The sequence below is a fragment of the Rhinopithecus roxellana genome, chromosome 1 (assembly GCF_007565055.1).
Source record: "Rhinopithecus roxellana isolate Shanxi Qingling chromosome 1, ASM756505v1, whole genome shotgun sequence".
Classification (NCBI taxonomy): domain Eukaryota; kingdom Metazoa; phylum Chordata; class Mammalia; order Primates; family Cercopithecidae; genus Rhinopithecus; species Rhinopithecus roxellana.
The window spans coordinates 47756897-47784360 of NC_044549.1; the positions used below are offsets into that span (position 1 = coordinate 47756897).

At 62.9% G+C, this 27464-nt stretch overlaps 1 protein-coding gene across 1 annotated transcript in view; it reads left to right on the forward strand.

Annotated features, from left to right (window-relative positions):
- The first annotated feature begins 896 nt into the window (after window positions 1-896).
- The window catches only part of PLXNA1 (plexin A1), a 54171-nt gene continuing 27603 nt past the window's right edge, over window positions 897-27464 (forward strand). Inside the window, exons 1-9 of the mRNA XM_030942522.1 lie at window positions 897-951; window positions 6123-7392; window positions 8950-9132; window positions 20843-20983; window positions 22118-22218; window positions 22391-22514; window positions 22596-22749; window positions 23588-23687; window positions 24234-24348. Coding sequence (XP_030798382.1) covers window positions 6142-7392; window positions 8950-9132; window positions 20843-20983; window positions 22118-22218; window positions 22391-22514; window positions 22596-22749; window positions 23588-23687; window positions 24234-24348 — 2169 coding nt within the window. The 5' untranslated portion in view covers window positions 897-951; window positions 6123-6141. The remainder of the gene's footprint in view (window positions 952-6122; window positions 7393-8949; window positions 9133-20842; window positions 20984-22117; window positions 22219-22390; window positions 22515-22595; window positions 22750-23587; window positions 23688-24233; window positions 24349-27464) is intronic.

Below are 27464 nucleotides of genomic sequence, written 5' to 3' on the forward strand. Positions count from 1 at the left end.
GCTGCCGGCTTCCCCTTGGCCCGGTTGCCCTCCACCGGGAGGCCCTCCCGGATGCCTCCGGCCTGCGGGTGGCGGTTGTGAGTACAGTCACTGAGTGCTGGGTGTCTGCCCCTCAGCCTTGCCATGCAGGCTGGGGGTATTGCCTGGGCAGCTCCGGCTCGTCACCCTGGACTCTGCAGCCCCACACCTCGCACCCTCCAGACCCGCTGCCCCAGGCTCGGCCGGAGTTCGCGTCTCACCACGCCTCTGCCGCGGGACTTTCCTCCCTGGGCCGCGTCCCCAGCCGGGAATGCGCCACCAGCCTGGGGCCTGCAGGGGGCGCCCGGGCTCCCCGCGCAGGTGCCCCCCCATCTGACAGAGAGGAATGCGCGAGGCCGAGAGATAGGAACACCCGGCCCCGCAAGGTCTGGGAACTGCGACTGCCTTCTTCAGCCTCAGTTTCTCCTCCCGTGAAAGGAAGCCATGCTCCTAGCCTGGACACACTGAGCCAGGCCCTGTTCCCGGGGTCGCGGGCTACCCGGCTCGAGGGCGCGGGGCTCCCGGAACTGTCCGCGCGGCCCCGGCGCCCAGAGCGTTGAGGCGGGCAGCCGTATCGCCCTTTGAAGGCGCGCGGTGGGCCCCTGCGGGCGCGCGGCGCGGGGCAGAGCGCCCTCTGGAGGCCGCCGCCGGCCCCGCCCCCGCCCCGCCCCCGGGCTCTGGGCGGCGCATGCGCGCGGCGCGGCGCTCCGCGGGCGGTGAGAGCGAGGCCGGTCCGCAGCCGCGCGGCGCTCGGCGCCCCATTCATGCTGGGCATCGGCTGCACCACCACGCAGCGGAGCCCGGGCGCGGCGGCGGCCTCGGCCTGGGCGGCCTGCGCGGCTTCGGTGGCCCCGCGGCGGGGCGGGCGGCGGCGGCGGCGCGGGCGGCTGGGCGCGGCGATGGCCGGCGGCGGGGCGCGCCCCGGGGCGGCGGGTGAGTCGGGGCGCAACTTTCCCCGCGGCGCGGGACGGTGGGCGGGGGCCGGACCGGGCGGGGATTCCGGGCCGGGCGACCAGTGGGTGGGCGCGGGGCGGCCTCCGGTGGCGGCCCTCTCGGGAGGCGGCAGGCAGGGGGTGTGCGCGGGGACTGCGGCGCGCGTGTCCGCGGCCCGCGTGTCCCTGCGGCTCCGGCCCAGGCGTCCGCGTGTGTCCGGGCGCGGCCGCGGCGCCGACGCGGAGAGACCGCACCCCCGTGCGGCTGGGCTGGGACCGCGGCCCGGGGCGCAGCGCCGCGGCCTCCCCCGCCCCCCGGCCGGGCCCGCCGAGCCCCGCGGCAGATCCTGGGCGGCCGGGGGCGGGCGCTGCCCCTCCACAGAGGCTGGGGATAAAGTTTGCGGCGGCCCCGCGGGGAGGCCCTTGCGGTGCCCAGGCCCGGCCCGGCCCGGCCGTTGGACCTCGGCTTGGACCTCCGTCCGCGGGCGAGGACGGGATGGCCAGGCCTGGGTTGGGATCGGAGCCGCCCGGCAGGGCCGCGGCGGCCGGAGGAGGTCGTGCGGGCTAAGCCCCCGGCCAGCCCTGGGACGCGGGGTGGAAGTTGGAGCCACTTCCCGGGACCACCGCTGCCACCGCCCCCTGTGGCCCAGGATGCGGGGAGATGGGCTCTGGGTGCCGCCTGGGAGGCCGCCCCGCTCGGGCCTCCTCGGCCTCCCCCTCTCGGGGCCTCTCCAGGGTCAGCCGCTTCCCCCGGAGGCTTCCGATTGCTTCCTGGACAGTCCCGGGCCTGGTGTGCGGCGAAGCTGGAGGCGGCGGGCCGATTCCGGCTGCCAGGGGAAGGGGGAGTGGGGACTCCAGGGAGGCCCCTCAGCCGGCGTGAGGTCCCAGGTGCAGCCCTGGAAAGGAGGGGAGGGGTTCCGAGAGGCGGCCCCGGGCCTCGAGCTGCCCCCGACTTCTGTGTGGGGTGCTGGGGCCACGCCCCTTGAAAGAAAGGGGTGTGTGTGCGGGGGAGGGGACGTGGTCGAGCCTCTGTCCCCTCAGCGCGGCTCCTGTGTCTCGGGCTGCTCCGTGCTGCCCCACCTCCTTTCACACGTAGCCGGTTTTGGGTTCGGTGCAGGGATGGGGCCCAGTCTCTGCCCCCCGGGCCCTTGAGGAGCTTGCCTCAGGTCCCCTCGCCTTCCTGCGGTTTGGAGTGTGCGGCAGAGGCCAGGTGCTGCACCAGGGGCACCAAGACGCTGCCCAGCCCTTGAGGAGCACCCAGTCCCCTGCTAGAGGCAGGCATGTGAACCAGTGATTCGCTGCAGGGCCAGGCTTCCATTCCTGGGGGGTGCCGGTGGGGCCCAGGAAGGGCGTTTTGGGCAGAGAGGACAGCACGGGCGGAGGCCTGGGTTTGTGGCCTTGGTGTGTGCTCTGGGGGCAGGGGACACATGAGGTGCCTGTGGACAAAGCAGACAGCCCTTTGCTGGACTCCTGTTCCCCCATGGTCGTTGCCTGCTTGTTTTGAGCCCCCAGGAAGGCCCCCGTGCCCAGAGCAGCTTAGAGCAGCTGGCCAGGAGGAGAGGATGCCCCAGGGGAAGGCCCGCAAAGGTGGGCACTTTTTCTAGAGAGCAGGACTCCAAGGCCTTCAGATCCAGATTCGCTAGGACTGGTGGGGAGCAGGGCCACTGAGACCACCTCCCGTGACCCCCATTGTGGGGGAGGCGGGGTGCCAGGAGCAGCTTTCTTTCCCCAGCTGCTGTTGTGAGCCACTGGGCAGGATGGCAGCCCCACACCGCAACCTGCCTAAGCCATACCAGGATCCGGTGCAGGAGGACTTGGGGGGATTGGACTCTCCCTTGTGGGGAGGGCTTTGGGGGCCTTTGTTTCTCAGGGTGAGAGGGAGCTGTGGTGTCACCCAGACCAGGAAAGGAAAGGGAACACTGCTGGCTTGGCATTCCACCAGGCGGCGATCCCCTCCTGTCCAGGAGATGAGCCCCTGGGCTGGGGCTCCTACCCGCTGGCTGCCGGGTCTCCGCCTCTCTCCTTGGCTAGCCCCATCAGCATCCCAGCGCTAGTCCAGCCTCCCCCGCCCTGGCTCTGGCTCTGCCTCAGCCCAGAACAGCTTTGGCCATGCCGGAGAGCCACAGCCATTCTTACTGCCCTTTTTGCACAGCCAGTGTTTCCCATCCCAGGCCTTTGCTCCTCCTATTCTGCCCCCCACCCCCACCACGAATGCCCACCTGCACCAGCTCCCAGTCTACCTGGTCCCAGAGCAGGTGGAAAGGCCCTTGAGGACTTTCCCCAGCCACAGTGGCCAGCTCTGCTCCTCGGTAGAGTACAGCATCTGCTGGTGCTCCCCTCTCAACCCCAGCATGGCCCCTTGGCACCCTGGCACCTGGCACCTGGGCCCAGCTTTGGAATGAATGCTTTTTTTCCTGGGCAGACCCAGGCCTGTGAGAGTTGAGCCCTGCAGGCTGGCTGGCCAGCCCAGTCTCTGGAAGCTCAGAATTTGGGCCCTGTCCTGCTGGGACTAGTTGGGTGACCTTGAGTCTGAGCCCCAAGTCTTATACCCCTAAAGTGGAAGAAGTGGCCCAAGCATTGTCACTGGCCTTTGTTAGATGCTGGGGATGAGGGACCCAGCCCTAGGCTTGGGGCTCCCCCTTTCTTGGCCGGCAGCCCTGTGCCCGCAGGCAAGTCCCTTCCCAGCAGCCTCTTTTGGGGCAGTAGGGTGAGGGTGGGGTTTGGGGCGGTGGGCCCAGGGCCAGGCTGGAGTTTGGATGGTGGCTTCTTAGCCTGGTGCCTCCTGTTGAATATAAAAAGTAGGGCCCATAATTGCATTAAGACATGTATAATTATCCCAGAGAGGGGAGAGCCCAGCCCCTGGTAATTGCAGGCCTGCTTTGAACTGATAAACGGTGAGTGATTCATGTTTTCTTTGGAGTTCACATGTGCTCAGCTCCCAGCCCCGGCCCCACTGCCACTGTGAGGAGACTGCTCCTAGGTCTTCCTTGAGTTCTGGGGCGGGGGCGGGAGTGGGGACTCCTCCCTGCTGTTCTTGGGGAGCTGTCCGGCAAAGGCAGCTGGTAGTCTGCTAGGAGCACCCTGCAGTTCCTGCTCTGGGATTCCAACCAAAACTCTTTGCTTCTGAGAGCCTCGGTTTCCCCACCTGAGCAGTGGGTGTGGGGGGAGTGAAGCAGGAATGGGGAAGCATGGGGGCTGCCGCGCCCAGGCCTGGCTGGCCCTCCGCATGCCCTTCATTCATTCGCTCACTCGTGGGGATTTATTGAGTCTTCCTGGGCCCCTGGTTTGGCTTGAGGATGCAGTGGCAACCACCCGGAGCCAGGCCCTGCTCTCACAGGGCAGCCATTCTGGAGAATGGGAGCAATAAGTAACAGAGACCCTTAACGAGTCCTGTGCTGCAGATGAGAACCGGGTGACTGAGCGGGGTGGGGAGTGGAGACAGTGGTCCCAGAGGCCTGGGGGAGGGGCAGGCAGCCCCACATTGCATGTGGGCACCAGGTGCAGAGGCTGATGGGACTGTGCCCAGCTCCCCAGTAGACTTGGAGAAGACATCCATCTTCAGGCCTCAGCTTCTCCATCTGTAAAATGGGGCCAGACCATACAAAGGGTGTCTGGGATGGTGTGTGCAAACTGGCTGGCTGAGGTTTGAACTCAGGACTCAGGACTCTCAGCCTTGCTGTGGCTGGCTCCAGCCAGGAGTGGATGAGAGGCCCCAGCACATCAGGCACATCCAGGGCAGCAGGCCCTACTGGCACCAAGGAGGTGGCACTGCTGACTATGTGGGCAGGTGTACCCTTTCCTCTTTCATCCATGAGAGAAGAGCTTTCATCCCGCTTTTGCAAATGGGGAAACTGAGGCTAGGAAAAGGGAGTGTCCCCATCAGAGTCATCTGCCTACAGAATAACAAGATCTAGATTTAGCTCACTGCCTGGCTGCCAGTTTGCTAGGCACGGGGTGGTGAGACTTTTCCAGAGGCAGTGGAGGCCAGGACAGGATATGGGGACTCCCACCAGGATCTGGGCAGCGCTGACCTCGTGTGCAGGTCAGAAGAGTGGCCTTAGCCTCTGCACAGGGACATGGCTGTAGGTGGTTGTGGGTGGAGGGAGCTGAGTACCCTGGCAATCCAGGAAGGAGGGGTGGGCATTTTGTGGAGTTTGGGGTGGAGTCAATGAACCTTGGTAGTGATCGTGACTAGGAAGTGAGGGCCCGATGTGGAGCAAGGCGGGAGGGGGCCACACAGGTCTGGTAAGTATGGGGTGCTGAGGTTGGGAAGGGGTCACTGTGGAGGGGTGAAGTGCAGGGAGCACCTGCTGGCCTTCCCTGTGGAGGAATTCCTCTTTCCTTGGAGTTGGGTGTGAGGCTGGGGGCAGGAATGACAGCCTGGAGAGAGTGCTGAGTCAGAGCTGGGTGGGCAAGGGGGCCTGGGAAGGGGCCGTGTGGCAGGGCACCCGTCAGCTGGGCTGGGGATGTGGGTGGGACACATTGCCTGGCTTCTGGACTGCAGTTCTCAAGCTTCATCCCACATGGGGCTTGGGGTCCCATGGAGAGCAGCCCAGGCTGCCACCTATCCACAGTGAGAACTGCTGCCTGTGTGGCCTGGGCCTCCATGTGCTCCGTGGTGCCTGTGCTGTGGGCTGTCCGGGCATGTTCAGGGGAGAGGCAGGACTGTGGAGGCGGGAGTGAGCACTAAAGCCCATCTGTGTCAAGCTTCTGTAGGGGATGGTGGTGGAGTATGTCCCCACCAGCCTCAGGCAGGGAGCTGGTGCCCACCCTGGGAGTACAGAGCTGTGGGGAGGGTCCTGCTCCCCAGGGTATAGGGAGGCTCTGGGTGAGGGATGCTCTCCAGGTTGGTGTCAGCTGGGGTTCCAGTCCAGACCTCAGGCCCTTGTCACCTGCCTTCCTGTTCCTGGCCTTCGCCAGTGATGGCAGGGCACAGGTGCCGACGGAGTGACCTCTTGCCAGGTGTCCTAGGGATGCCTGGTGCACCCCACAGCTTATAGGGCTTCAGGCCAGGGAGGTGCCCGGTTTGCCCCTGGCTCCTCCTGGTGGGTCAGGTCCTGCCTCCTGGAGGTGGAGTGGGCACGCCCAGCACAGGAAGGGCTCACACTGGGGGATCATGATATGGGATGGGCCATGCCTGCATTCACATGCCCTCTTCTGCCCCTTACCCAGGGCTGAAGCTTCCGGCACCATGATGCTCACCCCAGCAGGACCAGAGCTCCGAGGCCCAAGGCCCCAGCCTGCCATGCCGCTGCCACCGCGGAGCCTGCAGGTGCTCCTGCTACTGCTGCTGCTGTCACTGCTGCCGCTGCCGGGCATGTGGGCTGAGGCAGGCTCGCCCAGGGCAGGCGGGGGTTCGCAGCCCCCTTTCCGCACATTCTCGGCCAGTGACTGGGGCCTCACCCACCTGGTGGTGCACGAGCAGACAGGCGAGGTGTATGTGGGCGCAGTGAACCGCATCTATAAGCTGTCGGGGAACCTGACTCTGCTGCGGGCCCATGTCACGGGCCCCGTGGAGGACAACGAGAAGTGCTACCCACCGCCCAGCGTGCAGTCCTGCCCCCATGGCCTAGGCAGCACGGACAATGTCAACAAGCTGCTGCTGCTGGACTATGCCGCTAACCGCCTGCTGGCCTGTGGCAGCGCCTCCCAGGGCATCTGCCAGTTCCTGCGGCTGGACGATCTCTTCAAGCTGGGTGAGCCACACCACCGTAAGGAGCACTACCTGTCCAGCGTGCGGGAGGCGGGCAGCATGGCGGGCGTGCTTATTGCTGGGCCGCCGGGCCAGGGCCAGGCCAAGCTCTTCGTGGGCACGCCCATTGATGGCAAGTCCGAGTACTTCCCCACGCTGTCCAGCCGTCGGCTCATGGCCAACGAGGAGGACGCCGACATGTTTGGCTTCGTGTACCAGGATGAGTTTGTGTCATCACAGCTCAAGATCCCGTCCGACACGCTGTCCAAGTTCCCGGCCTTTGACATCTACTATGTGTACAGCTTTCGCAGCGAGCAGTTTGTCTACTACCTCACGCTGCAGCTGGACACACAGCTGACCTCACCCGATGCTGCCGGCGAACACTTCTTCACCTCCAAGATTGTGCGGCTCTGTGTGGACGACCCCAAGTTCTACTCGTATGTTGAGTTCCCCATTGGCTGCGAGCAGGCAGGTGTGGAGTACCGCCTGGTGCAGGATGCCTACCTGAGCCGGCCCGGCCGTGCCCTTGCCCGCCAGCTGGGCCTGGCCGAGGACGAGGATGTGCTGTTCACTGTGTTCGCCCAGGGCCAGAAGAACCGTGTGAAGCCGCCCAAGGAGTCAGCATTATGCCTGTTCACACTCAGAGCCATCAAGGAGAAGATTAAGGAGCGCATCCAGTCCTGCTACCGCGGCGAGGGCAAGCTCTCTCTGCCATGGCTGCTCAACAAGGAGCTGGGCTGCATCAACTCGGTGAGTACGGCAGGGGCGCCCCTCCTCCTGAGGCCCCATTCCCTCCAGGGATGACAGCGTCGGTGTCAGATGCATACTCAGTGGTGCCTGCTTCGTGCTCGGCCTGGCTTTTGGCTTGGCCGTCCCAAAGGCTCAGCTAGGTGGGGCTGCCCTTTTCCATCCCCCAGAGAGTAGGTTTGGACCCAGGGTGCTAGCCCCAAAGGCTGCTTCCAGCCATGACGCTCTCTGGTGTCTCAGAAGATGGGATGACGAGGACCTGCTGGCGTAGTCCACAGCCCCCAGTCAGCTAGGGGCCAGCCACATGCCTGGTCCTGTGCCTGGTGCTTGCCTGCTCTATCTTGTCCCCCATCCTACAAATGATCCTACAAGATCAGAGAGGTGGGGTAACTTGCCCTGGGTCAAACAGCAAGTGAGAGGCTGGAGCCAGAGCCTATCAGGTGAGCCCAGACACCATTTCCATGGAGCATTTGCGTCCCCCACATGGCCCTGGTGGCACCTGCCCGCTGGGCCTCTGCCTTTGCCCAGCAGTGGGAGCTGATGGTGCTCTGGTGCAGGCCATAGTCCATACCTTGCAGAGACTCCCTGACTCCAGGGAGCCACAGCACCCCAGCACCTGTCCCAAAGGCACAGCTGGGACTGGGCCTCTATGCTGCTGCCTTTCAGGGAGCGTCTTGTTCACACTCCTGGGCAGGCTCAGAGGGCATGGGCCTTGCTTAGGGTGGAAAGTGAAGGGGCTGGGAATTGGCCCAGACCTGGGACCCCTGAGGCCAGGTGCAGGGGAAGGCCTGGCTCTCTCTAGCTGTAGTCTCCCATGTCTGACCTGAGGGTGATGCTGGTTTTGTCCTCAGGGCAGAGTGGGACTGCAAGGGCCCCTCAGCCCTTTCGTCTCATGCTCACTGCCTGTGTGAGGCAGGGCCCATGTGTGCTTAGCAGATGCAGTTGTCTACCCTCCCCTTGGCTTTTCAAGGAACATGTTTTCTCTGTACCATACAGATGAAGACACTGAGGCTTGGAAGGGCAGCGCCTGGGTGAAGCCCCACCACACTCTGTCTTTGTGCCCTGCCCCAAGGCTGGGGTCTGCTCTTTCCTCCCTGGGGACAGTTCCCACTGCCCCCTCCCACCTGTTCATTCCGTGTGGCCTAGCCCTGACCCAGCCTCCCCTGCTCCTTCCTCCTGAGCAGCCTGGCCTCTGCCAGCGAACCCGCTGCAGACGAGGACCATCTGCCCCATTTCTTCCCACACCCCTTCCCTGCCTGCCCTACCCTCTCCTTAGGCCTGGCGGTGGAGCAGCACCCCCTCCACGCTGGCCCCCAGCTGCTCTGGAACCTCAAGCTATTGATTGCTTTCTCGTGCTCTTAGCTGGGAGCCCGCCCTTTGCCTTTCAGGTGTGACCTGCTTCCTCCTGTCTTAAACCCTCTCTGTCTGCACATCTTCTCCTCTGGGGGCTATCCCCAACCTCTCTAGAAAGACAGCTGCACTCCCAGCCCTGCCCAGGGAGGCCCAGTCCTCCAGGAGAAGGCACCCAGGGAGTAGCTCTCACCCTGCCCCTTCCCACAGCCCCTGCAGATCGACGATGACTTCTGCGGGCAGGACTTCAACCAGCCCCTGGGGGGCACAGTCACCATTGAGGGGACGCCCCTGTTCGTGGACAAGGATGATGGCCTGACTGCCGTGGCTGCCTATGACTACCAGGGCCGCACTGTGGTATTTGCCGGCACGCGAAGTGGCCGCATCCGCAAGGTCAGGCCTGGGTCGGGTGGGGTAAAGAGGGGGCTTGGAATGCAGTCCCTGCCTGGGGCAGGAGCAAAGGCTTGAGGCCGTCCCAGGTGGTGGGCCCAGTGCTGCTCTATGCTGTGGGAGGCTAGATCTGACATATGGGGGGCAGGGGGAATGTTGTCCTACACTGGGCCCAGTGACCTTGAAGGGCTCCATTCCCCTCTGTGCCTCTGCCCATGACTGGCCCCAGGCCTGCTAATCTAGGACACTTCGAGACCACGCAGGAGCCTGTGCAGGGGCCCAGGGATGCTGAGGCTGGGGCGGGCTCTCCAAGGGCACTTGCTGACCTCCTGGGGAGGCTACTGTGTGTGGGTGGTGAAGGCAGGCCTGCGCAGCCCCCTCCCCTCTGGGCTCTGCTCCCCAGCCAGGAGATCCAGTGTCTGCTGCCTCAGCACTCTGCTGGGCCGGAGGCCTTGGCTCTGCCTCTCCCCATCCCCTCTACTGGGCCAAGGGCAGGGCAAGGGTAGTGCCCCCACCTGTCTTTGGCTGGTGCTTGAGGAGCTCCAGCACGCAGCCCTGGGCCGGCCCTACGGTGGCAGGGTGAGGGCTGGGTGCTGCAGGGATGGCTGTCCGGTCTTCAGGGTTCTCCTTTCCTTCTCCAGAACAGTGGGCTGGACAGAGGCAGTGCAGAGCTTCCTGGAGGGCATGGGTGGAGGGGAGCTGCCTGGGCTGGGGTGGCCACCAGGCTGGCCTGGTGTGGAGGAAGCTCGCAGAGAGACTGAAGGTTGGGGATACCTGGGCACCCCAGAAGCCCAGTGGGCAGTGGTGGGCCCTGGGGGTGCATAACAGGTACCAGAGGCTGGTGCCAATGCAGATGTGGGCCTGCAAGTGGGGCTGGGCTGGGGGCTGGCCAGCGCTTGCAGCTCTCAGCCCCGTGCCCAGTGTTGGGAAGGGGGCCTCCCATCTCTGCCATGGTAGTTGCCCTGGGAATGGTGGGGAGTCCTGCCCCTCCCTGGCTCTGTGATCTCTGGGAGGGGATCCCCTGCAGCCTCAACTTCCCCTCTGAGAAATGAGCCAGATGTTCAGGCTCTGGGCTGGGGTGGGGGTTGCTGGTGGTCTTGGGGCCAGTGGGGGCCCAGCTGCTGACTATAGGCCCCCCAGGGTGGGGGTGCCCTGGGGTCCTGTTGGTTCTGCTTACATTGGCTATGAGGCTGAGGCTGATGAGGGAAATCCTGTGACCCCTGAGTCGGGTCCTCTGCTGTGACCTCCCTCTTGGTCCCCATGTAGGGTGCTGCCCTGTGGCTCTGGTATGAGGTCCCCCACCCCGTCCTCCCAGCCTGCACTCCCTCTCCTCACACTGGGAGGCACACAGGGCTCTCGAGTGCATGGGGTGGGTGTTGGGGTGGGTTTTGCCAGGCAGCGGGCCGTTCCTATGTGGAAGCCCAGTGCAGCAGCTTAGAGACATTTCATGGGGCGCCCCAGAGCCTGTTATCCAGCGAGTGAACAGGTTCCTCTAGCCCTGCCCTGTTCCTACTGCCCAGCACTCACTCTTTTGTGCCCCAGGGGCACTGTTTAGATCGGAGCTTTGCTGGGGGAGCAGCAGGACGCACAGCTGTTCCTCTGGGTGCCAGCTGGCCTGTCTCCCTGCCTCCTCACCCCAGTCCCACAGAGGGAAACTGAGGTACGGCGCATGGAACTGTGGAGTTGGGCTTGGGCCCATCTATGGGAAGAGGCTGCTTCTGGGATGAGATTCTACCAACTCTTCCCCTCCCTCCTGCCCCTACTCCTTCTCCCAATTTTCCCCTTCCTACCCCGAGTCCCAAGGTGGGCCGTTCTCAGGGAGGCAGGCAGGGGTGGAGTCTGTCCTCTGCTCCCTGGACCAGGCGCCTGCTTGAGCCTGGCTTTGTGGGCAGCTGCTGGAAGATGCAGCTGGGAAGATGGAGGCTGCATCCTCAGGGCCTGACATGGCTAGTTCCTGCCTGGTGACCCTGGCCGGGCCCCCACCCCTCAGAGCCCCAAGTTCTCAGAGGCTCTAGGTGCTCATACCTGCCTCCCAGCGCCCATCCTGGGTACTGCCTCCCTCCACCACCAAATAAGTCTGGGCTGGGTGCCGTGGGCCACATGCGAGTGGATGGCACCCTTTGGGAGCATCTGGGGTCAGCTGTGCCCAGGGGTTCCTGGCCTGGCGGAATCTGTAATCAGGGACTTGGGCCTGAAGTTTGTTCGGAGGCCCCCCAGGAAAGGCACACCTCTGCTTTGTCCTCCTGGATGCAGACACGGTCATGTCAGTGAAGAACCTGTCACCTATACTCTTTTACCCAAATCCACCTGCTCTCAAACTGTCCAGCAGCTGGGCATGTCCCATGCAGGGTTTTTGAACTTCAATGTCATGCAAATGGCTGCATGTCAGCGTGGGTCCCAGCCCTCTCCCGCCCACTGTGTTGCCCTGAGCAAGCCATCCAGCCTCTCTGAGCCTTGGTGTCTCCTCGTACCATGCGGACCTGGCATGCTTGTGTGGCCTGGGGTGTGTGATGAGTGCTGACCATGCGCCAGCAACCCGCAGAGGCCTCATAGCAGCCTGTCATCTGTTTTACAGGTGGGGAAACTGGGTGCTCAAGGCGGGTGCTCAGGGCTGCTGGCTCTTTCCTCCCTTTCTGTGGTTCCTTGGAGGAGGCTGGGCAGAGTTCTCTCTGAGGAGCCCCTCGCCACCCACTCCCACCTGTGCTACAGTCCAAGACCCTCGCTGTCTGGCCAGCTCCTGCCCTCGGACCTGGCTGGGGGCGCTGCTGCATGGGTGCATTTCAGGGTGGGTGCCTGTTCCATCCTCTCTGCCTCCCTAGTTACCGTGGGGCCTTCAGAACCTAACTTCCCACCACAGGCCACATGGGCAGAGGGTGCCCTGGGTTTGGAGCGAGGGGCCAGGAGGAGGGGATCTACCCTCACTTGTTCTGGGGCCTGGGTTCGAGTACCACTCTGCTTGCCTTGGCTCTGTTATGTCCTGCAGACTCCACCGCGAGGCCTCTGGCCTTGCTCCGCTGTGAAGGACGCTTGCTCCCTGCTGGCCACACAGGCTTCTTGACCTGGCCTGGGAGCAGCAGAACTTCGCTTCTTGTCTCTCCTTGTCATCCTGACCCAGCCTGTGTGTGGGGCTGGCTGTGGTCCAGGGTCCAGAGCCAGGGTAAGGAGGGCCATGCTGAGCCCCGCCCCCAGGCCGCCCTGCCTCTCTCTTGCTCTCAGGGCCTTGGGAGGGGCCGGACCCCCGGGGCTCCCTCTTGCCTGTTCACATAGGGCTCCTCTTCCCCTGAGGCAGCTGGCCTGGCTGTGCTCTCAGAGCTCAGGGCCCCGCCTCCTGCCCTCTCCACTTGGTCTGCTGGAGCTGGGCCCTGGGGACCCCCAGCCCGTGCCTGACCCAGGGGCAGGCCTGCCAGGCTGACCACTCCCCCATCTTTCCCAGGCCGGTCCTGTCCGGACTTTAAAAAGTGTCTGGGGAGCTCCAGAGACTTGGCTGGCCCCAGGCCAGCCCCTGCCAAACTGTTGTGTAAAATTGTAGCCAATTAATTTAAGACCTGCCAACTTAGGCTATAAGGCCAACTGGGGGTGCCCCTGTCCCCCTCCTTTCACCAGAGCCCTGCCTGGCACCTGCCCCACCCCCACAGAGGCAGCGTCTCCCCCTGGGATGCCTCTCTCAGCGAACTTCCTGGGCCCTGCTCCCAGCTCCTCCTGTGGCCGCTGGGGACCCCAGGCCGTGTCAGGAGCTCCCAGGAGCAGCCCCTGGTTCGGGTCCTGTAGCATCAGCCCAAGTACCCCCATGGGAGGGGAGAGCACAGGCCCCGGCCTCCTGCAGAGCGGGTGCCATCCTCCTACAGAGGGAAGCTGGGGAGAGCCTTGCCCTGTGGGGGGCGGCTGAGGGGCACCCGAGGCCAATCCTGCTCTGGTCCTGCTGCTGCTGCAGGGCAAAAGGAGCCAGCCTCTGTCTGAGTCCCAGCCTGCCCATTCTGGAAATATAGGCCCGACTGCCCAGGCACCCGGTTTTTCAAGAGATTCTGGAAACCTGTGTTTTGTGTGAGATCTCTTGATTATTAAATGTTGGCAACAAATCTACATTTTAAGAGAGTGTAACAGGACCAACTCAAGCATCCCTTTGGGCCACCAGGACCTGCACTGTGGCCCTAAATAGCTCAGGGAAGCCACCCACCTGGGTTATGGGGCATGGCCCTGGTGAAGCCCCATCCTCTGGGGCCTTGGTTTCTTTCCCTGGATGTTGGGTACGTCTGGGCTACACCAGGGAGGCTTGGGGCTCCAAGTTCCTTCTGGAGCTGGCCCCTGATGAGCCATCACAGCATCTCCCTGTGGCGGTCCCTGCACGGAGGCTGCAGCTGCAGTCCTCTGTGTGCGTCCTGGCCTGGCTGGCCCCTGTCCCTGTGCTCATGGGCCCTCAGGACTCATGCTGTGGCACTTCCTGTAGCTTGCCTGGTCCACACCACTCTTCAGCACTCCTGGGGGTTCCCAGTGGCGGGACCTGCAGCAGCTGGGTCCTTGAAGTGCTTAGGAGGCCTGTGGCATTAGTTGCCATCCATGAGCTTTGGGAAGTCATTCCCAGGTGCAGGGCCTGGAGCTGGAGTGAAGCCTCTGGAGCCCTGCACAGCATTGGAGGTGTCCTCTGCCCGGCCCTCTTCCCCTCTGCAGATAGCTTAGCACCTGCTCTGTGCCTAGGCTACCTGGGGACAAGGAACACCTGCCCCCTAGGCCCTGCTGCTCTAGAAGCTTTCAGCATGCTTTAGAGACCTCTTTACACTCCCCTCATACCCCCTGGACCCCAGGCAGGATTTTGGAATTTATAAGTTCTGGAAGTTGAGTGGCATCTCACAGCCCACGCAAGTGCAAGGCAGTTGGTGGTAGGTGCCCACTGTGGGGCTGGCAGCTTGAGCCTCATCAGGTCTCCAGTGAGCTTCCCTGTCAGGGTCTGTGCCAGGGATGTGGTAGGAGACCGTCCTGAAAGAGCTGGACCCAGGGGGACAAGAAGTGTGCTGGCCACAGGCAGCCCTGACCCAAGGGAGGTGCAGGGCAGGACTGAGCCCCCAGCCCCGCCACGGGGAGGCTGCTGTCCCCCACCATTGAGTTTCACCTTGTGTGTTGTTGAGTGAGGGACAAGGGGAGTTGATTTCAGTGACTTGCCCTTGAAGCCTGCAGTCATTCCCAGGTACAGCCTGTGCTGCACTGTTGGCATTCTTGGGGGATGTGCCCCTTGTGCCTGCAGCGTGTAGCCTACTCCCGAACCTGCAAGAGGGTCCCTTGCCCTGCATGGTCAGCCTGTAACAGACACCACATGGAAGTGACACACATGGAAGCATGCATTGGGGGTGTGTCACGGGAGAGCATAGGCACCCACCATCCCCAGCAGCCCCTCCGGGTCCTTCCCTTCCCAGGGTGACCGCCCTGGCCGGCTTTGTCAATGCTGTGTGCTGCTATGTGGGCTCTGGGGTTGAGTCATCATCTTTTGTTTGGCAAGACTCTTCCTTACCTGTGGGCAGCTGTGGTGCGTGCCATGTCCTCATGTTGCGTGTTTCAAGGACACATGCCTGTGCATCCTGCCCACTCTGGATGGCCGTGGTGTTGTCAGTCCTTGCAGGCCTGTTGTAAGCACGACTGTGTGTGGATTCCCGTGGCAGAAGGATGGATTTCTGTTGGGTTTCAGCCTGGAAGCCAGGCTGTGGAGCCTCTGTTGTTGTTCTGCCTTAACTCTCTGGGACCGCTTCTGCTGCTGCTGAAGGACTTGGTGGGGGCCTGTGGCAGTGCCCCGCAGCATGCGGGGTTGATGGGCACGAAGCACGTGCTCTGGGGCGGGCCACGGGGTCCGTCTTTGCTGTGCCCCTGCCAGTGGTCTTGGTGGGATGGGGCAGAGCCAACTGCCTGTCGTGGCTGCTCTCTGTGGGGCCTGAGTGTTTGCTGCCACTGTCCGCCCACACTGGGCCAGCAGTCCCAGTCCCCTTCGGGGGGCCATGCACGGTAACCTGTCGACATCTGTGCTTCCTGGTGAGCGTGTGCCCTTTCTGCCTCTCCTGGATGTGGTTGGTCACTGTGGGCCGAGCCATGAGGATGTAGGGAGCGACAACCTCCTGTTCGCCCTGTGGGCATAATGAGTGCCGTCCCATAGCTAGTGGTGCGTGAGGGTGCATAAGCATCCCTTCTGCTTCCCAGCGGCTGGCAGGGCCACCCATGGGGCATGCACGGAGGGCCCTGGCCAATCAGGCCTAAGCCCAGGCACGGGTCCCTCAACACCGTTGATAAGATGGAGGCAGCAGTGGCTTCCCCATGCCCCCGTCTTGTGTGTGCTCGGGCTCATGACCAGCCTGGCAGGGGCGGCCTCGTGAGTATCCGCACTGGGCAGTCACCTTCCCCCACAGGCACATGGGGCCTGTGGTCCCAACCACAGCAGAGACCACGGTGTAGGAGGCCCTGCCGGTGCGCAGTGGGTATAGAGGCTGGAACAACCCAGGGGGCAGGGTGGTCTGCTGGAAGGGTGTTCTGGGGACAAGGAATAGGAGGGCCAAAGCTCAGAGGTGCCCCCGTGGGTGCTGGGAACCGCACTGTACCTTCTGGGGTTTCAGGGGCTGCCTTGGGCGCACTGTGCTTGTGTGGTGGGTCACTTCACCGGAGAAGGTGGCAGGACCAGCTGGATGTGGGGGTAGGTGCTGATGTGGGTCTTTGAGGGCCCAGGACCATGGGGTGGCACTAGGGTCAGAGCTGGAAGTGGCATTGAGGTCACAGGATAGAGGAGACAGGGCACCAGGCTTTTGGTGAGTTTAGAGAAGACACTGGGGCAGATGGTGCCTGCTGCCTGCGTCCCCACAGGACCCGTGCTGGTGACAGTCTGGCTGTGGTGGGGACTATGACCAAGCCTCAGGTTAGCCTGGAGCCCAGGCAGTAGTATGTGACCGAGGTGGTGCAGTCTATGGTGGTTCATGGTGGCCCCACTAGGTGTGGCCTCACCAGCTGGGGCTAGGTTCCCCAGGCAGCTGTGCACATCTGCCCTGCAGCAGGGCCAAGCAGACATGCCCTTTGAAACCATGAGCTCCTGAATTCTCACACAACTCTGTGAGGTGGATGTTGGCAGATGAGACCAGGGGTTGGGGAGGTCTACTCCTTGCTGAGGGGTTGCTGCTGGGGCAGACTGGAGCCTGTCTAAGGCAGCCCTGACTGTCCTCCACTTGCCAGGACTCTGACCTCAGTCTCTGCTCTCCCCTGTGTGCTGGGGGTTGGGGGTGGAAGAGATGGGATTCCTAGGACACCCTCTCTCCCAACAGGTGTGTCTAGCCTGATTCCAGCCCTCGGGCTTCCTGCGAATCTTGTTTTAATTACCCAGTTACTGCCAAGAGGAAATCACTAATTGCTTTTCCAGTATCCAGTTCCTCCTGGCCTTTCTGAGAGTGGTGGGGACCCAGGAAGGAGGCCTAGAACCTGTCCACAGCCAGAGGAGGGGGCAGTCCTGTGAGGGGTGAGGAGGGTCCGGGAGTGGGTTCACTGGGGCCTATCTCAGCTGTGCAGTTCTGGCTGGGAAGGGGAGGGGCAGGTGGGCTCTGCGCCCTGTGGGGGTCCTGAGAAGTGAGGGCAGCAGAGGCTCCTGTCCCTCGAGCAGCCCTTCCTGGGACCCCCTCAGGCTGGGCACGGGTTTGGCAGCTGCCTCTGCAGAAAGGCTGAGAGGCGTGTGAAGTCTCCACGCATGGGCACCTCCCTAGCTGCTGCCCCTGGTCTTTGCCTGTTCCCACCTCATCCTGCCCTTCTCCCAGCCCTGGAGCCAGGAGGCAGCTCCACAGGTGCATCCCCGCCTCACAGGCAGGGGAAGGGCCAGGCCCCTGGCTGCCATCATGGGGCACGCAGAGCCAGGCAACTCCCCTTGCCAGGTCAGGGCCAAGCCGGGCAGCCCCCTGCCTCCTGGCGGCTGGGGCGCGTGCCGGCCCTGGCACTTAGCCTGGGTGCCCCAGACATCCTCCCGGCACCCCCGCCTGCCCTCAGCCCGGAGAATGGGCCCTTTGTTGGCTCTGGGCGGGACGGACAGCTGACCTGGCCGGGCCCTCAGCTGCCCGCCTGCAGCAGTTGGCCAGGGCTGTGGTGGTGATAGGAGTGGGTACAGCCAGCAGGGCCAGCCTGGGGCCTGCAGTGAGCCCTGCCTGCTGTGTCCTACGGGCAAAGGGATGGACCTACTCCCTGGCCTGTCTGTGGGGAGGGTCAGGTGAGCCCTATGGCAGTGGGAAGTGCTCAGTCCAGGAGTGAGGGCCATGCCTGGCCTGGCCCGGACACGGAGAGGCCTCCGGACCCGGCGCTTTGGGACTGCACTTTGGTCTCAGCTCAGAGCCCAGGGTCGACTCACCCATGTGCATGTAGGACAGGGACTCAGGGTAGACGGTCCAGGCAGAAGTAGGTGGGGGCATCCTGTGTCCCCCCAAGCTAGGGGTGGGTGGGGGCCTGGTGCAGCCAAGGGGCATATCCAGGGAGGCTGCTAGCTCTGCTGAAGCCCCTTGGGTAAAGGGGAGAGTCCTCTCAAGCATGGGGCAGCATGCATGGGCAGCGCCAGCTCCTGGTTTGTGCTGGGAGGTGGGAGGGTGGGCTGTTGGGGCCAGTCGTGGAAGGTTCTGTTGGTCTTTGGGGAAAGATGTGCAGAGCAAGGAGGTGACAGCTGGGGGAGGATTCCAGGGCATGCCTGTGGCCCGGCCCCACGCCCGGGACACGTCAAGCCTCTCGTTTGCCCTGCCAGCTGCCCAGCTGCTGTGGGAGGGGCTTCTGGGCCCAGCCACCTCAAGGGTGGGCTGCCTCCAGGCGGGTGGCCCACGAGTGGACAGCTGTGGCCAGGGTGTGGGCGTCGGCACGTGGACTCCTGGCCGGCATGTGCCCCGCTGTCCTGCCAGCCGCTCTGGCCTCAGGCCCACCTGCCGTCTGTGCCCCTGTGCTCCGGTTCTCCTGGAATGCCCTCCTGCCGGGTGCTGCCTCCTGCTTCCCACTTTGTGAGCAGCCTCTGTGCTCCTCCCAGGTGCAGTTGCAAGTCCAGGGCCCAGGGTTCCTCTGGCAGGTGCTGTGTGAGTCTCAGTTTACCTCCTGTCTGTGTGGTTTGATAAAGCTGGCTTGGCTACACAGGCCCTTCACCCTGAACGCTGGCTAGAACACAGACACATGTCCTGGGGACCATTGTCCTAGCTGGATGTCCTGCAGAACATGTGTGGGTCCACAGGGGCCCTGCTGAGTCTGGACTGTGGCGCCTCAGTGAATAGTGTGGGGCCTGTGCCTGTGTCGCGTCCATCCTTTGGCCTGGTGTGCTGTGCCGTAGTAGCCTCCTCAATGCTCCACTCACACTGGCCACGCCATGGCCTCTCTTGGAGCTCTGTCTCTCTGGGCCCAGCCTGTGTGTGTGAAGGGGTGGGGGTGGCCCAGTGCAGGGCAGGTGGGTGGACAGATGGGTACATGGCGGATGGACAGCTGGACGCGTGTGCTCCCGGCTGCAGCTGTCAGAGCCACCTGTCCGGATGGCATGCTGCTGGGCGGAGCAGAGCATTCTGGAGCCTGGGGCCCAGCCCATGGCTCCTATGGCTTCTTCCCTTCCTGGGACCCCTCCTTGCACCCCTCACCTACCGTTTCTTGCCTTGGAGCTGGTGTGCCCCCTGGATCTGCCCTTCCCTGACCCATTTCTTCACCCCTTGGTGTGACATCTGCGCCCCCAACCCTGAGTGGGTGGATGCCTGGCAGGCCGGGCCAGGGTCAGGCTCTGGCATCATGTGGCCCTGGCTCTTGGGGAGGCGGGTCATGTCCTTGTTGAGACACCTCTCAAGTACTCCCTGCATGCTGGGCCAGGGTCCATCAGCTTAGGCTGAAGAGGCCCTACTGCCAGGGGCAAGAGGAGCCAGGGGCCATATCCCCTGGTGCTGGTAGGGGATGGGGAGCTGGGGCTGGGCTTCACAGTGGGAAACCACTGGGGAGATCCACAGGGCTGTGGGGATGGAGGAAATGAGAGGAATCGCAGTGCCTAACCCGGGTCTTCTGAGTTGGAGCTGCAGGTCTGCGCACTGGGCACGCCTGCCCCAGCTTCCACCCAGTCTGTGTCCTGCTCTCCTTGCCTTCCTGCCCCCACTCCCTGGTGGCTGTCTTAAGCCACTGGCCCAGATGTGTGGTTGGCTGCTCAGGTGTGGTGATTGCTATGGGCCTGGCCACCCTGGGTCCCCCTGCTCCTGCCTGGCACACCTGGCCTGGTCCTCATGTAATGCTCAGAGCAACTCTGTCTGAGAGAAGCAGAGAGAGGTTTGGACCCAGGCAGTGTGGCCCAGAGGCTGGTCCTGGCTGGCATCCGCCTGGGTCTTGAGTACCTACCGTCTGGCCACTGACCCAGAGCAAGGCAGGGGGTTTGTGGTGCTGGCATCCTAAGCGTCCGTCGGGCAGGCCTTAGGCCAGTGGTCATTTTGAACAAGGACTCCCACTCCTGCTGTGGTTGCAGGGCAGGCAGGTGTGGGTGCACTGGGTGCGGGTGTGGGTGCCGTCCAGGCCCCACCGGCAGGGGTGCTGGGTGGCTGTGGCCTGGTTGCCCCTAGGCTGCCCGCTGTCCCTGCTTCTCTCCTCCCAGAGGCCATGGGCCATGGCCCTGCAGCCAGTACAGCTAGGCCCATCCTGGCCGCCTCCTCCCCTGCCCAGCTCTGGGCTCCAGTCTTCCGGGTCTGGTTTGACTTAAGCCTGCTTGGTGGCGAGGCAGCTGAGCGGATGTAGCGGGTGGCCGGCGGCGCTCAGGAATGCAGCCCTCCCCCTCTCCCAGCCCACAGCCTCTTTGGCCCAGAAACACAGCGCCCCACCCTGGCTGGCCGCCCTCAGCCCAGGCCTGATGGATCGGGCTCCAACCAGGGGCTTTTGCTGGGCCCTGCCCTATCACCGTGAGGACACAGAGGCGGGGTACTGAGTCTGGGCCCAGGCTCCTGCCCTGAAGTGGAAGTGGAGAGGTAGAGCGGGAGCAGGAGCGGGTCAGGCTAGGAGAAGCAGGCCACAGCCCGCAGCCTGAGAGCCTGCCCTGGACTCAGAGCTGGGCAGACATGCCCCAAGAGTCCCGTCTCTGGAAAGCCCCCTGGGTCTCTCTGTTAATTAAATACATTTGTTTGGTAAAAGCAACTAAAAATACTTGCAGCATCGCAAGCTGCAGAGGAGAAGAGCTGGCTAATTAACGCCTGGTTTGTTTGGGATCTGGAATACATTTCCATGCCAATGAGACGCCCATCCTCCTCCACTGCCTTGCTGGGATGCCCCCACCCCTAGGACACCCCATCCTGGAGTCTCCTGGTCCACTGCCCTAGACTTCCTGCGAACGCTGGCCTCTGCTCCCCACAACCAACATCCCTCCTTCAAAAGCCCAGCCTGGCCCCAGGGATGGCTAGGCACCCTTGGGACTCCTGTAGCCTTCACTCTGGGTGTGGCCGTGCTGCTCCATGGTGGGTGCTGGGCTGTGGTTGTCTCCAGGTCCCAATACCCCCTGGCCTCTCTTGACTGATAAAGGGGCTGAGTCCTAGACTGGCCTGTTGGGGTCTGAGTTTGCCCTGCACTGGGGCTGGAGCTGGGGATGTGGAGAGTGAGTATGGCTGGCGCTGGTACTCTGCTCATGCATGTCTGGGCAGCTCGGGGAAGGGCTTTAGACTCTTGACCCTCGATGGGGGGTGGGGCTGGGTCAGGGAGTTATCAGCACAGCCCCAGTTAGGACCCCTTGCTGCTGCAGATCCTGGTGGACCTCTCGAACCCCAGTGGCCGGCCCGCCCTGGCCTATGAGAGCGTGGTGGCCCAGGAGGGCAGCCCCATCCTGCGAGACCTCGTCCTCAGCCCCAACCACCAGTACCTCTACGCCATGACTGAGAAGCAGGTGGGTGCTGCACCAGTCAGACGGTGTGGCTGAAGGTGAGGGCCCTTTTACCAGGAACCCCAGTCACAGAGCAGTAGAGGTGGGGCCACATCACAAGTTGGGCGTCTGTGGCTCCTGGTGAAAGTGGTTTCAAGCTGGTCTGTGCTTTGCCTCCCTGTAGACTTGTGGGCTCGACTGGGTCTGCAGGGGAACTGGTCTGGTCACCAGGGGCCCTACAGCCTCATTGCTGCCTCCATATTTTCCTGGGCTGGGTCTGGAATTCCCACCTGTCCTCTGTTGACTTCCTGACCACAGAAACAGATGTGTGAAAGAGCGATTTCAGAGGCAGGTGTCACTGGAGAGTTTGGGGTGTGTGCTGGGCCCCTGAGTCCTCAGGCCTAGGGCTGGGTCTCTGTCCAGTGGATCTGCCCATGGGGGCTGTGGCTGGCCTGGTCTACCCAGCCTGATACCTGGCCCAGTTCTGTAAGGCCATGGACTTGAGTCCCTGGCCTGGCCTGCCTGGAGTCCACCCCTCCCCTTTGACCCAACCTAGTAACCTCGTGGCAGCTGGAGAGTGGGCAGATGGGGCAGGTGGGGCCAGGTTGGGCACATCAGCTGAGGCCAGGCCTCCCTCCACTTGCGGCTGGCTCGTTTTTCCTCTGCCCCTCCTGGGCACAGTGGGGTTCTGCCTTCCTGGGGACCTCAGGGACGTGTCTCCTTGGGCACTGGGATGCTGGGCTGAGCCAATGAGTCAGAGTGAGCTGAGGCCCAGCCTGCCCCTCTGAGTGTTGTCTGGACCTGCATTGGAGCTTGGGATTGGGACCCGCCAAGCCCATTGATCCCTGGGGAAGCTCAGAGCTGGGATGGAGTCCAGACAGATGGAGAGGAACTCTGGTTGAAGCTGCAGGTGCTTCTTTAATTGGTTTATCCCATATGGACTGTTCTTTCTGGCTGCTGCCCCCGAGGTTTCCAGGGCACAGGCCTGACCTGTGCGACCTGGCTTGGCCAGGGCAGGGTTGCCAGATCTGCCTTTGAATAGACTGAGAAGTGCAGGGCCTCCCCGGGCTTAAGGAGAGCAGAGTAGGGAGTCAGAGGTGAGGATGGCTGGGACCCCTGGGGTGGTACTGGAGGGGCCTGACACCTCCCCCACCCCAGGTGACGCGGGTGCCTGTGGAGAGCTGTGTGCAGTACACGTCCTGTGAGCTGTGTCTGGGGTCACGGGACCCCCACTGTGGCTGGTGTGTCCTGCACAGCATGTGAGTCTGGGCAGGTGGGCAAGGGCAGTTGGGGAGGGCCATGGTGGTCTCACAGTGAGGAGGGGGAGCCTGGTGCATGGCAAGCCACCCTGAGTTCTCTGCCCAGGTCCTGCCTGGCATGCAAGCCCTGTAAGTCTCCCCATCCGCCCAGCCTCAACCCCTCTGCCTGCAGCTGCTCGAGGCGGGACGCCTGTGAGCGAGCAGACGAGCCCCAGCGCTTTGCCGCGGACCTGCTGCAGTGCGTGCAGCTGACTGTGCAGCCTCGTAATGTGTCTGTCACCATGTCCCAGGTCCCAGTAAGTGTGGCACCCCAGGTGGTAAGCGGTGGGGGACAGCCATGGGGACCCTGCTCACCACGCCTCCTCCTGTCTGCCCAGCTCGTGCTGCAGGCCTGGAATGTGCCTGACCTCTCAGCTGGTGTCAACTGCTCCTTCGAGGACTTCACAGAATCTGAGAGCGTCCTGGAGGACGGCCGGATCCACTGCCGCTCGCCCTCCGCCCGGGAGGTGGCGCCCATCACGCGGGGCCAGGGTGAGTGGCCCCAACACAGTGGTGCCTGCTGCCTGGCCAGGTCCAGGGCTGCAATCCAGTTGCTGCCTGTTTAGCGCCTCCCTTGTTCAGTTCCAAGGGCATGTTGGTGACACTCTGACAGCTGATATGGGGGGGGTTCTTATCACCTGCTGGTCTGGGAGTAGAGAAAACCCTCCAGGCATGCAGCCAGAGCGAGAGCCTTCCTGCCAGGGAGGTGGACAGCGGATACATCCTTCTTAGGATTTATCTTATGGGCTCACCATATATTTACAGTAGGAATAGACGTAGACACATGAGCATACTTCACCTCTGCTGCCATAATTATTGCTATCCCTACTGGCGTTAAGGTCTTTAGGTGTCCCATGGTGACCTAGAGGGTGGAAGAGCAGGGCAGGGTAGGTGGGATGAAGGGACCACATGGCAGATACCTGAGGTCTTACAGGGGGCCGCAGGCTGGAGGTGGGAGCGGGTGAGGGGTGGGCCATGCGTGGCGCAGGTTTGGTGGGGGACAGTGTCATGGGGACTTGGGGTGCAGGACCCCTCTGGCTGCCATAGCCCATTGGACAGTCGCTCTGCAGTCTCTTCCCCAGGAGCAGGCAGCCTGGGGGCCTGGGGAGAGTCTCACAGTTCTGAACCCCTCACGCTACTGAGCAGGAGGCAAGCAGGGCAGATCCTAGGCCCTGGTCACCTGGGGGCTGAGGGGGCTGGACGCGTGTTTGACATGACTGATGGTGGCAGCTAGGAGGGTCTCCGGGCAAGTCGTTCCCCTGTCTGGACTAGACCTGTGCGGGGGTCCTGGGCAAGCGGTCCTGGTGACTCAGCCGTGCTGCTCCTGCAGGAGACCAGCGGGTGGTGAAACTCTACCTGAAGTCCAAGGAGACAGGGAAGAAGTTCGCGTCTGTGGACTTTGTCTTCTACAACTGCAGCGTCCACCAGTCGTGAGTGTCCCTGGGCCCCTCCGCCCACCTACAGTGGCCAGCCTGGCAGACCCTGGGGTGTATCAGAGGAAAAAAGACAAGCTCCTGCCCTGGCGATCCTGCTTTCTGCAGGGAGGTGATGTGCATGACCCTGTCCAGCTCTGTGGCAGCACATGCTGCTTCAGTTTAAATCTAAGTTTGGTAAAAGGAGTCAAGACTTAAAATGAAGTTCCTTAGTTGCACTAACACATTTCTGGTGCGAGTATCCATGCCTGGCTGGCAGTCAGGTGATGATCAAGGCTCTGGAGGAAAAAGCGGCAAAGAGGAGAGGGAGCTTGGGGTCAGGAGGGTGGGCAGGCAAGACCAGCTGTCAGGGAGGTGTGAGGTGGCAGAGGGGCAGCCATACTCAGGTTTGGGGGAAGAACTTTACAGGCCAGGGGCAGTCAGTGCCAAGGCCCTGAGGTGGCACTATGAATACCAGCAGGGGCGGCACGGTGTCCGTCTGATCGTGGGAGACCCCACATGGTTGCGGTTCCCCAGGCTTCAGCACCCACCCTCTCCCTGCAGCTGCCTGTCCTGTGTCAACGGCTCCTTTCCCTGCCACTGGTGCAAATACCGCCATGTGTGCACACACAACGTGGCTGACTGCGCCTTCCTGGAGGGCCGTGTCAACGTGTCTGAGGTAAGGCCGGGCAAGGGTGAGGCTCAGGTTTTCAGAGGTGGAGCAGAATTGGGTTGAGACATCCCATCTGGATGTCACCTGAGGCCTGGCCCCGGGAGTGCCTGTGGGTGTCTGGGATGTCAGCGTGTGGTGCATGCACCACCAGCCTGGGTCAGTAAGGTGACCCTGGATGCCAACTGGGAGGCCTGTGGGGTCACTGTCTTGGCCTGAAGCCAGGCCTGTGGTATTTGTTGGTGACCCCTGGGTGTCCTTTGTGACACTCAGGGAGGGGGAGAAGCCTCAGATGAGTTCTGCCCCTGGGCCTCTGTGTGGGGGCTGCAGACACAGGCTCCTGGGTGCAACGGGGGGCACTGTCAGGCTGCACAGCGGGTGCGCGCAGAGCCTGGGGTGCGGGTGCCTGGCTGGGCAGGCACAGGGGCCTCGGTGTCAGGCAGGGGAGCTTGCTGGCCTAATGTGCCTGAAGGCTGGTGAATTCTGGAGTCACCAGGCGCTGAGTAGTAATTGCTAGTAATTAGGTAGTAATTATTCCGGGCTGGGCAAGGCACTGGCTTTATGAGTAGCGGGCTATTCCTTTTGGAATCTGAGGCGCTTAAAGCAGGACAAGGCAGGACCCAGGGCCCACAGGTGCTGAGTGGCGAAGCTGGGGCTGGAGCTGTGGCGGCCCCCACACCCACAGGCTCTGGCTGTGGGTGTGGAGCCAGGACTTGCAGCCAGGTCCCTTTCCTTTGCTGTGGACACTACACCCATTGGCTGGAGGGGGCAGATTCTGCTTGCCAGGGAGACCTTGGAGGCTGCAGCTGGGCTGCACTTCTCTGCCAAGCTGGGGACTGAGGAAGTTGCATGGCGGCCTTCTCTTCTCTGGGTCCGTTCTCACAGAGGCCCCCCGGCCCCACCGTCACCCTCTGGACTGGACTTTTCTGTTCCCTGGCATGACATCAGGGCACAGGACAGCACCGAGGGCAGCAGGGACCACGGTGCCTGTGTCAGGATGACTGCCTATGACAGTGGGTGTGTGGGAGCTAGGAACACAGTGGGGGGCTTCCCTGGGGGTGCGGCCCGCCCAAGGAGCCAGGCTAAGGTATCCTGGGGTGTGGGCCGAGTGCAAGGTGGAATCTGAGGCGGGAACTGGTCCTGGGGCCTCTCGGGCCAGGGAGAGCTGGGTGTGAAGTCACTGTGGTGTGGGTGTACAGATGCACTGGCTCTGGCGCTGTGTGCCGCCTAGGGTTCAGGCGGTGGGGAAAGCACAGTGGTCATCAGGGGTGGTAGCAGGGCCCTGGGCAGCTTGGGGTGGTTTTGGGGCTGAGATAGCCCAATTCCTCAGTGGTGGCCTTCCCTGAGCCTTCCCCATCCATGCCATGAACTTCGGGGCACCCTTGGGGAGTGGAGGAAACAGACCCTGGAGTGGTGGCCCTGGGACTCAGGGCATGGGGAGGCAGAGCAGGCAGGGCTGGGCTGGGGGGTCGCAGGACCGTGTGGGAAATGGATTCTCTCCACAAATACTTTACTCTTTTTTTTAGCTTGAGTCCCAGATTCTTATGGAGCTGTTCCTAAGGGGCGTGACATGAGTCCTCCCGGACTCAGGGCACAATGGCCAGTGGCGTCCCCACCCCTCACAAGCCCTCTTTCCGTCTCTGTTTCTGGTGGGTTCCTCGAGCCACCTCCTGAGACAGGAGCATACTACATCCAGCTTCCTGCTGAGATAGCCAGGCCTAACCCCCAAGGCCACTGCCCGCCCCCTGCCCCCATGCTGGGAGGGGGTCTCTGTGGCCCCTTCTTGGGCCTGCCTGCACACTGGGGTCTGTGTGTTTTGTCTGAAGGCGGAGTGGCCTGTGCATGTTGATGGGAAGGGCCGCCAGACTGAGCCCATGGAGGCAGCTGGTTCTGTGTGCCAGGGCCTAAGGGCTCCCACATGGAGCCCCCACCGAAGCAGAGCTCATGAGACGCACTAAGTCAGGACTTTCTCTTAGAAATGCCTGTTTCTGGACTCTGCAGAAAGGGCGGGGTGTGGTTGCGTCTTCACATAACATTTGTGTGCCCTGCCAGTCGGCTCCCAGACCTGAGTAGGTCTGTAGACTTCTTGCATGACGGGGAGGCTGGGGTCCCTTGAGGAAGGAGCCTGGTGCACTGGCAAAATGCACCCGGTTAGTCTTCCCCCAGCGTTTCCCAGAGGGACCTCCAGCCTTTTTCCGGGGAGACTATGCACTGGGGAAAAGGTTGTAATCAGAGCCTTTGGGGACAACTGGACCTGGCTCTGAAGAGGGACCTCCAGCCTTTTACCTGGGAGACTATGCACTGGGGAAAAGGCTGTAATCAGAGCCTTTGGGGACAGTTGGACCTGGCTCTGAACTGTCACTAATCCCAGGAGACCCATGCCACTGTGGGCCTGGGTCAGAATCGGGCCAAGTGGAGTCAGGTGATTACTGGAGTTTGAGCCCAGGCTTGACCCAGTGGGCCGCATGGGTACAGAGCTTCCTCGGTTCTCACTCAGCTTGGTGTTGGGGAGGAGATGGGGTGGGGGTGTGGGGAGCACTTGAGAGGACCGGGTGTGGCCCAGACAGCCAGTCAGCTTCCTGCCCCTGGCGGAGGGCAGGAGTGGCGAGGGGACAGGCCAGCCTCAGGGTGATGGGGCAGGCAGGTAGGGGCCAGCCACATTGGCCTCGATGCCTGCTGGGCCCACACACTCACACTGGTGTTGTGGTGGGTGATGCTTTTTCCTGGCTGGGACCTGGGTTCTAGGGGTGGGCCATGACAGACCTCATGCTGGGTGAGCCAGCTTCATGTCTTGTGCCAAGAGGTTTCCTGGACTTACAGGCACCAAAGCAGCCCAGGCCTCACCATAGTTGCCTTCTGGCTTGCTGCAGGCTGAGCTGCCTGGGCTCCTCTGGGCATTTTTCAGTTGGGTGGACAGTGGGGGCAGCTCAGCTGGTGTCAGACTGACCATTCTCTAGAGCTCACGGGCAGCCTAGCTTGGACTGAAAGGAGTCTCAGTGCCCTGAGCCACCTGTTTTCATGGCTGGGGCCCTAGGGTGACAAGGCCTGTGTCACAGTGAGACTCCAGCCTGAGCCTCAGCATGCAGAGTCACTGGGTGCACCTCAGACTGCCAGGGAGGTGCGGC